The sequence below is a fragment of the Montipora capricornis genome, chromosome 13 (assembly GCF_036669925.1).
Source record: "Montipora capricornis isolate CH-2021 chromosome 13, ASM3666992v2, whole genome shotgun sequence".
Lineage (NCBI taxonomy): Eukaryota > Metazoa > Cnidaria > Anthozoa > Scleractinia > Acroporidae > Montipora > Montipora capricornis.
In genome coordinates, this window is record NC_090895.1 from 41,981,135 (window position 1) to 41,993,634 (window position 12,500).

Here is a 12,500-nt window from a genome sequence, read left to right on the forward strand (position 1 = left end):
CTGTTACCAGTCCTTTGTAGAAAAGACCTTCCGCAGTTTGCCCAAGATCTGTGTTTGGCTCGGTGTTGTGGTGTTCCTTTAGAGAGCAGGGCCCGGTTGTTCCAAAGCCGATTAACTTAATCGAGGATTAGCGTAAACTTTTGTTTCATGTTTTCAACTTTTTGGTGAAACTGAGTTTCTTTTGCTTATTTTTGTTATTTGTTATTACCGTTAATCGGCTTTTGAAAAACCGGACCCAGGTATTAGAAGGCTTAGCAAAAGAAATAAGCACAAATGTTGCACTTAGTGTCTGTTGTCTCCTAGTGATCTTCTGGCCTATCGGCGTTGTCGCCTGTCTAGCAAATTACTAGCTACTAGCGTTTTTTTCTGGCTAGTACGTAAGTACATGAAATATTCTATCAACTCACAGCAAGTATTATTGATTCCCAATTATCACTGACAACTTAAAAACTAGACAGACGATAGTGCGCTAACCAGGGGATACACATATCACTGAGATCGCCAGTTAAGTGACATGTATATCCCCAACATATTTCGGGGATACGCATATCACGGTAATCGTAGTCAGTGATATGTGTATCCCCTGGTAAAGCAAACGCTGTAGTCTGTCCAGCAAAGTACTAGCTAATAAGCTTATATATGGCTAGTAAGTATATTTAAATATCGATGAGTAACCAGGGGGCATAATTGAAAAGTTAAAAACGTTCTTTGGTTAAAAGTTTCAAAAACACTGAGCTTTCGATTGCCAGTCTGGCAATAAAAAAAGAGGTGTAAAAAGCGAAGGGAAAATATATATATATATATGTTCAAAAAGGTGAGAAAATAACAAACGAATATGAATAAATACAAAATACTCGTAGCCTCCATGTTTTTCATTCAAGGCTTTGGAGGCCCCCGGGTACAAAGCTTCAGTGTTTTTTGTATCCCTACCGGGGGTACACATGTCACCAGTGATATGTGTGCGGGGATAGACATACACTGTATCACCGGGGTACTCAATGCGATACCGCCATTTTATTTGGCGTCTTCACTTGGGAGATATGGCCCCAGTTTTCCTGAAAAATTTGTCTTTGCAGCTTTTATTATGCCTACATGAAGCGCATTTCACTTTGGGCCATTTGAAGCCCGCGAAGGCGAAATTTTGTTTCGGTTGTGGAGCGGCCTTATGTAAGTTTTCAGCCAAAACATAACATTAAATACATCGGAAAGATAAAGTAAAGGATTTTGGTTCACTGGATGGAATCCCCAATTTTGAAATCGCTGCAAAGGTAAGATGATTTCCTTGTTGTCCGTGCAGTCGTGTTCCTCGTCGTGCTACTATTATCGCACAGAATTTTGTTATTCCTCAAAATATTCGCTTTTATTCGCTCGAAATCTTGCATATTTAACTTAATTACATGCCCACAGGATTATTTTATCCACATTTTACAAATAATTAACGTCTGTTGACCAAAAACCACCCAAATTATCAATTTTTCGACGAAAATTCAACCCAGACACAGAGAGCTTTTTGAAAAAGGTCTCTGAATTGAAAAACTCGTCGCCACGGTATAACCTGTAATGTCAACTATTACTTGTTCTTTGCAAAAACGGGACAGATTCAGTGACACTTATGTCATATGTTTGCGAGCGCGCCACTGAATTCCCCTATATAAGTAGATCAGAGCAGTCATCTAATTATAAAGCTATGCTCGATGGGATTACTGATGTTTTAATTTCACTCGATGTATTGCAACTTTTACTGATAAACTTAGTTTCCCGGCTTTGTATTTAGATAGTCTTCACTTCTTAGATAGCCACAGCCGGAGTTGAAGTGTTTTTTTTAAATCGTGGCGTGTTTTTCTTATCTTGTAATATAATTAAATAGTTGGAGTTACTAAATACATAAATGCATGAACCAGTGTCATCAATCTTCTAATAAATATGTAATAATGAGTACATTGACCCTTGTCAATGAAACGCTGAAAAGCGATTCTCCTTTTTTATGACTTCAAGCAATAAAGGAATCTCAACTTATTGGCTCAATCTCCACTTTTAAAAAATGTCACTATTTCGGATTAAAATATCTCAGACCGTCACGCATGCTGCTGCTTCTTCCATCCATCACATAACTAAGAAAATAACTCTGATAATTATGTAAGGAATTAAGTCTGAAATAATGGAAAAGAAAGCTGAAAGCTGAAACACTTTTTCGTTATTCAGTATGTAGACAACGTGCAACATCTATATTTGGCCGTAAACGGTCTTTTAACACCTTATTCACTTTGTGACAGCCTTTAAGATATCCAAATTTTGTTTTCATTAGTGTGCAAGGATATTAATTTATTGACAACATCAAATATGGCCAAGTAGTGACATTTTGGATTACGAATCTCCAAAAATACGCGGAGAAGTTCCTTTGGCCCAAAAGGAATAGTCAGTCGATTGGCAGTAGGGAAATATTTGACACTGAAATAAGGGAGGGAAATATGTGTTACTTTGAAGACATCATTTTGAACGACTGTCATAAGCTATTAATGAGCTGTATATCAAGTAAAGACTGATAAGGCTAAGAATAGTTACATTTATGGTTGTTTGAGTCATGTATCTAAACTCGATTTAATTATTATTTTTATTCAGAATATATGCAAGACATGTATTTCAGTCTTCCGACTGCAAGATGTGTTTTTTTTTTTTGGATGAATCTCTCTCTTTTCCTGAGTGACAGGTTACAGTTGTTTACCATAAAGAGTCTGCCTTTTGGTTGAGCGTCGAGGGTCGAGGGTTTTATGTTGAGGGTTCCAAAAAATGTAATAATGATAATAATAATAGTAATAATAATAGTAACAACAATAATAATAATAATGATAATGATAATGATTATGATAATTATTATTACTATTAAAATATTTAAAAAAAACAACACAACTTTTAAATTTGCAAGACATGTTTCGGATACTCTGTATCCATCTTCAGTTGAGGGATGTTTACAAGTAAGTGACTTTAAATAAAGTAGGTAACCAGTAGATGTAAATTACACACTGTAGAATAATAGTTACAAATCAGTGGAAAAAGGTTACATAATACTAAATTTACTTTAATTTATATTAGTATACAACATTTTTTACAGTTTTGTACTCGCACCTTTTATTTTCCCACTCCGTTGTATCCGTTGTATCACTAAGGGGGACTGGAGATGATTGAGACGTCATCTCGGAAACGCTTGTTTTTATCTCTTGGTCATTCCTTTGAGATATTTTCATGTGAAGGCTTAATACAGTCGTTAGATGCTTTGTATCCGGCTGGAAAAACACAAAGACGAAGAACATGATTTTTCTATCCTCGTTTCACGGTGATTTCAGGCCAGAAGCTATCAAAAGAAGACGAAAGTGGGTCTCTTTCGTAAACTTCACAAGGAAGAATCTGTGTGCCAGTATTGAAAGAAAAAAATGCAATGGTCAGCCGCAGGTTTATTAGGGACAAAAGTGGTGCACTAGAAACTTGGAATGGGCAAAGGTGACTGCAACGATGAGATGAATGGTAGATAACCAAGCACGGATCGAGGGAGATGGGAAAACTCACCGTTAAAGACGAAAAAAAGTATGAATCAAGCACACTATACATGATAATGACAAATGTTGAACCCAAACTTAATTTTAGTAGCCCTAAAACTACTTCTCTTATCCTTCATTTTTGAGGTCATCTTGTCAGATATCCCTTACCCATTAAAAGTACTTGCCTGGTTATCTGTTATCCACTACAAAAATCCCCTTCTAAAAAAAGGAGATCAGTGGTCACCTTTTTTATAGCACTGACCTACAAACCCTGAAGAAACGTGTTAAATTGTGGACTATTTCCCTGAGTGAAATTTCAGCTCACGTTCCCCGTATCACTAGTTGCAATTGGGCGTGATAACCAGTACACTAGAGTGAGTTTCAATCGAGTGTCGTAAAACCAAAACCAAAGTAATTACTTCGGCCAATCAAAAAGGACGGAGACAATCCAGTAAACCAATCAAAACTCGAAGTAATTACACGTAGCCGACGCAAAGCGCGGGAAAATGTGCACGCTTGCAAGCCATGATTGGTTTTAGTTTCACTTCTGATTGGTTGAAAAAATGGCCCTAGAACTTTGAACCAATCACTGAGTGAAGTAATGCAAAACGAAAGCAATTCGCTAATTACTTTCTTTACTTAATTGAAAACCGCTCTGTGAGAACAAATATTGTTGTTTACTACATTCTTCGAATAAATTATATGCAAGTCAAGTGATTCCCTCAAGCCAACAGCGTGCCAAAGCAAAGAGAAACGTAAAAATGACTTCACTTTGGAGAGAGAGTTGAGGGAGATTCAAGAGGGAAAACCCCTAAAGGAATTTAAGAAACTGTTACTGCTCTGAGCGGACGTGGGTAATTTCTTTGTTTTTAAACTTTTAGAAGTTCCAAATACAACACGTAGTTGGCGTGAAATGAACCGGTGTGGACGCAAGGGAATGGGATAGAGCGCCACCGCTCTCTTCTGCAGCGATAGCTGGGAATGACTGGGAACAAGATAACCAAACGCCGTGATATGATGAAAAACGAGTTTTTTAAAATATTAATTGATACATTCAAGAGAGGACAGAATCTAAGTGGTGTGTAAAGTTAACATTTATTTGGAATGTACGCTTTGAATGAATATGAGTCAAACTTAAAGGGGCTATGTCACGCAAATTTTGTAATTTCGTGACACCCAAAATGTCCAAAAAGTAGAATGAAACATTACAATAACCACTTAAAACTGTTCAACAACATAAGAAAGACACCAAAAGGAAAGAGAAGGAAGGATGGAGACAAACGCACAAGATTGAAACGGATTGCATTTCGGTGATCTTGTAAAAATCGGGCCGAAGTTTTTCAAGTTTCTGGCAAATCGGCTGCAGAAAGGTCGTCTTGCTCATAATCATCTTGTTTGTGATGTAACGATAATTGTATCAGTAAAGGAATTCCACATTACCATTTTCGACTATTAAACTCGTGATTAACTAAAGATGTTACCGAAACACTCTAAAATAACGTAACATAGCACCATTTATTTTGGCGAACCTCTGTTCCCGCCCATAGGAAAACGAAGCGAAATTATCCAAATTGAATGAAACAAAGTAAAAGTGGCTTTGCGTGGAGCGTTCGAAAAGGCGAGTTAACCTGGCCTAGAGAACGCTAACGTCTTTAAACTAAACGCAAAAATTAAATTTGCCTTGATGGAAGCAACATGAAATATTTGCGCGGTCATTGGTCCCAGTCTGTTCGTCTTACTGAATTTGTTTTTTTTTAAATCTTTTTCTCAAACTGTTCAACAACTGTAGTGATTAATCTTGCATCAAAAACATTTCACTTCTGAAAAATTTCATGTACTTATATCAATATATTGCAGTCTTGGACTATGTGTGGTCTTCCAGGGTATGAACTTTTGCGAAAGTCTATACCAGGGTGCAAAAATTGGTTATTCGCGAAATTTTTTATATGAACAATTTGATTGAAGCTGACGTCACAGCGGCTATGTTGGTTGAAAGAACAATAAAGAAAAAGTCTTTTGGAAATTTGACTGTATTATTATGCAAAACTTGAGCTATATTTTTCTATTGTTTTGGCACCAACATGGCTTTCTTACGCACGTGAGTGCAATCAAAGAATAATTGGATGGAATAAGAGGTTGGTGTTTTTTTAGTTTGGTCATTTAGTAGTAATACATGAAGCAGCAGTTAACCTAGCAACCTTTTTGGCTTTCTTAATTGGTGTTATAGAAGAATCCTCCTTACAAGAAGGAGTTTCTCTCCACTAACTAAAACATTCACTAATTAGTAGGTAGTTTGAGGGGAATATTGTGTGTGTGAATGGTGAGTTGAGAAAAAATCATAGACAAAAGTTAGGGTTAGTCTGTAAAATGAGGGAGAGAAATTTACAAAGCAAACTCTCAACCCCAAAAATAAGGTTAACAAATAAAACAAACTCGGTGTGAAATTAAAATCTTTTATCTCAGAAACAGCCAGATAGTACATGTACGAATTAAAAACTGAATCACGTAGGAGGGCTTAACAAATATTTGACCATGAAAATTATTCGTTCTTAAAAATGGGAATAATAAAGATGAAAAACCTTTACACTAAAATCTTCGTTCTTAAAAAATATGTGGAAAAAAACTGAAGAAATCCCATGGAATATGAAACACAGGTTCCACGAGGCGAATCCAAAAATCCCGAGGATAAAGACAAGCTGACTGCGAGACCATTAGGCTCGTAAATGGCTGCGAATCTTCAGGGGTAGAGCGCAACCGAGCAAGGGGGTTTCTGGTCCAGCGCCGGACCTCTCGGAGCAAAGTAGAAAACCACTTAACAAACTCAACCCGCATGTGACTCCTGTTTGGGATTTGGACTCGGGCCACATTGTTGGGAGGCGATTGCTGTCAACACTGCGCCAACACTGCTCCCCATCATTGCCACAGACACCTTATTCAGTGAGTCTGCGAATCCTATCAATGTGTTCAACTGATCAAGTATCACACGTTTGTTGCACAACACTCTAATTCGCTTAGATCTTTTTTCTACGTATGAGCCTGACATATTTCCGGTTACATCGGGAGTGTCCCAAATTCGCTGCAATGAGCGTGGTTCAATTTATGGTTCTCGTAAACAAACCTGTACAAATTCCTTTCCACGGATCGGTTATTCAAAACATTTTGTGCCTGAAAACTTGACATTGAGAGGGTACATTTGAAACTGATGATCCACTAGGGGAATGTCAGTGAACTGTGGAAACATTTTTTCTTCTAATTGTCAGTAGCAGACCTACATTCACCTTAAAGGGCAGTACGAAAATTGACCACCACTAGGCTTAGCCCTGAAACTAAACGGCTAATGAGTGAGAGAAGACGTGTAAAAGCTCATCGTAATCGTCTCCTGTGATCAATCGAAATGGGCCGAGTATCTACTTGACCGTTGTTTTAAGGCCTGTGAAAATGATAACTATCATTCTTCATTACTTCCAGCAAAATGTTGGCCAGGTTAAAGAAACTTGGGATGGAATATATTAATATCCGCAAGAGAGAAACCTTGGCTCAGGGAACTCGATTAGTTGATTTGAACGGAAGGGATCGCTTGTAGTGCGAGCGATTGTCCGTCTACTCCGTCCAAAGAAACAGATATATTTTTTTTCGTGAGCAATGAGTACAATTTGGTAAGGTAAATTTTGTCGTCATTCTCAATTATTAACGGCCAAAGAAACGTTAATGAATACAGAGAAGTGTCAATTTGGCGTTATTTTAATTTTTAATGTGCTAATTTCGTAATCGGTCCGTAGCTCTTAGCCAGTCACAGCGCTCGTTATCCATAATAATAGGTTTTTCAGGTAGAATATGTATTTGCAAAATTAATAAATTATAACGTGATAACTTAAACAGGGACGGATGCAGAAATGGCAGAAAGAGGGGGCCGAAGAAATTGCGGGGAGAGCGCACCTCCCCCCTACATGCCCTCTATCCGAAAAATTCACGTTAGTGAAGATGCATTTTAAATACGAAAGGCTCTGAAACTGAACTAATCATTCTCTGAAGTAAAACCGCCTGATGCACACTGTACCACTTAAAAGTCGGTTGGGTCATACAGAAGCTCTTTAAATACGTGGGGGAAAAGGGGGGCCAAGATCCCCCCCCCCTCCCTAAATCCGCCCCTGTTAAAAGTAATGTTTGCAGCAGCACATACGTTTTTAGGGTCTTGTGTCACGGCGGTCGAGTCGATTTTGTGTAGTTTTACCAATTACTTGCTTTTACTCCCTACGCAATTTAAGGTTAACCGAAGAAAAGACATGTAAACAACACAACTGAAATCAACCACAAATCCAAATAGCCCAAACTAGTGCTTCATGATTTTATTATTTCATCAATGGTACAAACTGGCTTAGTTCAATTCAGTGAGGCTGGTTCTGTTTGTCTGTGCATATCACGGTAAACACTGACGAGAAACATTACAGTTGCGAGAAAAAAACTGTAATCATGGCGGAAATCTAAATATAGTTAGCCACAGTAACTGCAGTTGCTTTTGCTGCAAACTTAGGTTTTATTTTATTTTCACATGTACCAGGCAAATACATCAACACAAGTAGTGCCATTGTTGTCTGCCTTGCCACTGCTGTCATATTCCGAACAATTTATCCAGTCCTGTCCATACCATATCTGCAATTCCTGGTTCTTCAACAAACGTAATGGACTGGAATGGCTGCTTAGAACAAGCTCTGATGATCTTTGATTAATTCCTTCGAGAACGTAAAAGTGCTTTTTCTGGTTGCAGGAACTCGTCGTTTCCATATCTTTCTCTGTTGGCAGAAGGGCTTTTTTGTTGGCATTTGTGATGATCGTCATAAACGTGTTGTTTGCATAGTAGTGTAAGTTGGTACAGCTCCAGTAGGAAGCATCGTCAACGCTGTTACATTTGATGGATCCGCTTCTGTGCAGGAGCTTCATGGCCGTTACATTTCCAGTTTTAGTCATGTGGAAGGCACCGTATTGATCATCTCGAGCTCCAAAGCAAACCGGATCTTCGTTGATTTTTTGCCACACTTCTGAAAATAAGAAATTATTTTGTTATACGAAAATAAGTTATCTTTCGCTTTGTCATACACATTTTTAGACCAGTGTAACATCATCAACAACAAAAATTGTCATGAAAACAAAGGAACAGCTTGAACAAACAACTGCCTTGAATGGGTGTACGACCTTTTCATTGCAAGTCGAGAATTCGAGATGAAATCTGGTCTCTTTGTGACTCACTGTCCTGTTCTAATTGCAATATTTTGTACCTGCATCGTGGTAGTTGCCTACTCGAAATCTTGGCTTCTTTAGCCACTACACACTCTCTCTTGTAAGTTTAAGCTTTTATTATCATGTCCTCCTTATTTTTTTTCATTTAGTTTATTATAAGTGTGAATTATAAACTTCAACTTGAAATCGATCTTAAAGGGGCAGTGTCACGCCATAGCATCAGTAAAAACCAAAAACTAATGCTGTAGTTTTGTTACCAATAACCATTAAAGTGCACTGAAGCTATTCACTCTTGTTTTCAACCAAGGATGGAGAGGATGTAAATCGATTGAAACGTGAAAAAATTGGCCAATTTTTTCAAGTTTGGAGGAGGTGTCTTGAAAAAGTCGCCAAAAATTAATACGGATAGCTCTTTGTGCCATAAATATAATTGATATCTTGTTACTGGGTTGTCAAGAGTGATATACGTGTGAACTAATGTACTAATTTCGATTTTGACCTAAAAACAGCGAAATTAGAATTACATTGCCCTTTAATTGGTTCTATTCTTTAGTCTGAAAACAGGATGTTTTCGTCAGGAGAAATGAAAAATATTGTCAGTCGGGTTGCCAGTCATGTTGAGCCAGTCATTTTGAGCCCAAAAGAGTTCAATGTCAACAGAATTATCGGGTGAAGAAGTCAACAATTTGTTGTATTCAAGCGATTTTCTATACGAGAATGATCATTGGTCTTAAGAAGGAACTAGATAAATTTTAAAGACGCCTGCGGAAAAGCTCCAGGTTTGCCGCACATTACTGTCTTATTTCATTTGTTGAGTTACTTGCGAGTTACCCTGCGAGCAGAGTCTGTTTCGATCTTCCTAGATACGTCGGGAAGAGGAAAGTAGACTGTGCTCTCCGCCTCCACATTCTTTGATTTGCCGCTCATCCAAAGAATTGGATGAGTCAGTCCAGTTTCGACTTGTCAAATCTGATTTTTTAATTTTTGCGCATGATCAGTCGCCAAGCGTCATCAATATTTTGAAACTTACAACAGCATGGCAATTTTAACTGTTAGAATTCCTATGAGTTTTTCCTATGTGTCGGTTACAGAAACTAGTCTGACAGAAACCTATACATTTTTCAGTAAAAAAATGAAATGGCATTTTAAAAGTATGGACTATCTTGAGTTTCCAATGAAATGATTCCTTGATTGTCATGTGTTTGCCAGAGTTGTTCGAAAATATCCCTACTGTTTGTTTTCGTTTTGTGGTTTTGTGGCTACTGGTCACGCGTGACTGACACCGAATTCATTTAAATTTTTAACGCATGCTCAATACGAAATGTGGAGGCGGCGAGCAGAGTTTACTTTCGTCTTCCAACTTATCTAGGCAGATCGAGAGACACTCTGCTCGCAGGGTACTTACCAGTGCATGGCGTCAAACCTAGTAGGAGATCTTCAAAGATAGATTTGCCGCATGATTTTACAAAAAAAATACTAATAACTAGCATTGACCTTGACAGGTAGCCTGGATCGCCTGACCAGCATTTTCATCTGAATATATCCAGTGCTTGCTGTCAGCAACTTTGTTTCCTTCACTCGCTTTGATTTCAGCGCACGATTCAGCGGGAAGTTCTTGAATTGAGCCCAATTGCACTGCAGGCGAAATGTACAAAACTTCGATAACTATCAGTGTAATATAAATGATGAGTGGTAGCAAATGCCATACGGACCCAATATGGATGTTCTTTTGATAATCCTCAGTTTTAGCTAAGATTTAGAGGCTTCCGACTCAGCAAAAGTCAACGAAACCACTTTAATACACTCTCTTTTTTTTTATCAGAACCCGTTTATAATATCGTTCATGCTGAGGCGATGAACCAAATTGTTAAGAACTTACTGAGAAAGTAACCAGACTGAGAGAGAGTGAAGAACGTCTGCTTCATTTTGCTCATTTGCTTTGTTTTTGTCTTTGTGGTTAGCATAAATAAAGGTAAAATAAATGGAAAACTGTAGTGTAAGAGGACATTTAACTTTTTTTTTTACATTAACAATGCATTTTCTTTGATATACAACCCAACCTTAAAGAACATTTAAGAACCTTTTCCTCTTGAGAACCGTTTAGCCTCTGTCCCCAAATTAGACGTTTTTATATATAAAGAAGAGGCTACGGGTAGCCTACACTTTGTTCGAATGAATTTTAACCGATTGCCTTTAAAATTCACAGTATTTGAATAGTGTTTTATGCTACGATATCTTGGTCAATATCCAGTTCAACTCCGTAGTCCAAAGTCCGAAGTCCAATGTCCACAATCCGTGACCTAACCATATGGTTAAGTGCGATCGTAGAATAGCTGTTCACCGTTTAAAACTGTTGTTACGGCGTTGGGTCCAATCAAAACCAGGAAACAGATGCCTTACAAGTTTCTACGATTGTATTTAAAAATACTTAATACTTTTTCTGAACAATAACGGCCGAATTATAAAATTATATAATTCGGCGCGGTAAGATATGCCTGGTGATCTGGTGACGTAATTCGGAGGACTGGGGAGAAAAAATTTAACGCCGTATCCCACAACCGCGCGCGGCCTTATTTTCGAATTTAAAATGGCAGAGGCGAGGTTACAGCTTGTCGGGTCTACTTGAACGTTCGTTCAGTAGCAGGAGATGTGGTAGACACGTAATGATCTGTTGAGTTTTGGCGATAGCAATACTGCAGGGAGCTTTGAAACAACACCTAAGGCCGCACGCGGTTGTGGGATACGGTGTTAAAATTTTTCATCCCAGTCTTCCAAATTACGTCACCAGATCACCTGGTGTTATCGAGTCATACGGCAACGAAAACACAAAAACTCGTTTCCGGTCACGCACACAATTCTTTATGGACATTTCCCCGTTGCGCTGTCGCGTAGTCGTCCGTGTTTTAGTGGTCATGGCGCTTGCCTTTAAATGAGGAGATATCGAGTTCGAATCCTACTTGTACTGCCTTCTACGAGACCAAACCAAGAACACAGGAGCCCCAGATTCATGAGCTCCTGGCGAGACAAAGAATTTTACGCATGCGCAGCCAAAGCGCGACCCCCCCTCCCCCCAGCGTCCAAAAACGGAGTGAATTTATCCCAGTCAAACTCATTCCCAACCACAGATGCCACACGTCAAACGGAGATAGACCCTTTACCAAGTTACTTTCAAACAGAATCGCTTCTTAAAATTCCTTAGATAAATTATTAATGCTTCATACCTCTGTTGAATGCTCGCTTCATGTAGAATCGCGTTGAATCGGGTAAAAAGTCTTCAGGCCTGGCTTCTTTCGTTCTGTTGTTCAGCTCGCAAATGTTGCCGCCAAAGATGAAATTTAAGCTTTGGCATCTGATATCCTGGTCACATATGATGGCACACTCCAATGGACATTTAACACACAATGTTTTAAAAGTGTGGCCTTTAAGAAACGTGCCAGCAACAGAGTTTTCGTTGTTACAAACTTGGTTAGCTGCACTAATAAGACCAATCCTTGTCATCAGAAAAACAGCTGAGAACCAAAATCGCGGGTTCATCTTGTTGATGTAGACTTTGCGAACTATTGTCCTGCAAGTGAGTAGTGTGAAATTTAGTCTTTACTGACATAGTTACCGCTTTTTAAGGCTGTGGGCCCAAGTTAAAGCGATCATTTGTTGTTCAGTACATTTGTTTTAAATGAAGAAAACTGCAATGAACCAACGAAAACCGATCACAGTTCACTGACAGATAACAAA

General features: G+C 38.5%; 1 protein-coding gene and 1 long non-coding RNA gene across 8 annotated transcripts in view; one reads left to right on the plus strand and one right to left on the minus strand.

Moving 5' to 3' along the window:
• Nucleotides 1-5,223, plus strand: part of LOC138030292 (uncharacterized) — a 30,687-nt gene extending 25,464 nt beyond the window's left edge. The window contains exons 1-3 of one of the 2 annotated variants that reach the window (XR_011128062.1): nt 1,134-1,268; nt 3,342-3,579; nt 4,415-5,223. This is a non-coding gene — a long non-coding RNA (uncharacterized lncRNA). Of the gene's footprint in view, nt 1-1,133; nt 1,269-3,341; nt 3,580-4,414 lie in introns of those variants that run through there. The other variant, XR_011128063.1, reaches the window with a different exon arrangement.
• A 2,641-nt stretch (nt 5,224-7,864) lies between these two features.
• Nucleotides 7,865-12,500, minus strand: part of LOC138030287 (uncharacterized) — a 22,000-nt gene continuing 17,364 nt past the window's right edge. For 5 of the 6 annotated variants that reach the window (XM_068878184.1, XM_068878182.1, XM_068878185.1 and 2 more), the window contains exons 2-4: nt 11,990-12,333; nt 10,263-10,403; nt 7,865-8,569 (exon numbers count right to left, since the gene is read on the minus strand). In XM_068878184.1, coding sequence (XP_068734285.1) covers nt 8,079-8,569; nt 10,263-10,403; nt 11,990-12,333 — 976 coding nt within the window. In that variant the 3' untranslated portion in view covers nt 7,865-8,078. The remainder of the gene's footprint in view (nt 8,570-10,262; nt 10,404-11,989; nt 12,334-12,500) is intronic. The other variant, XM_068878187.1, reaches the window with a different exon arrangement.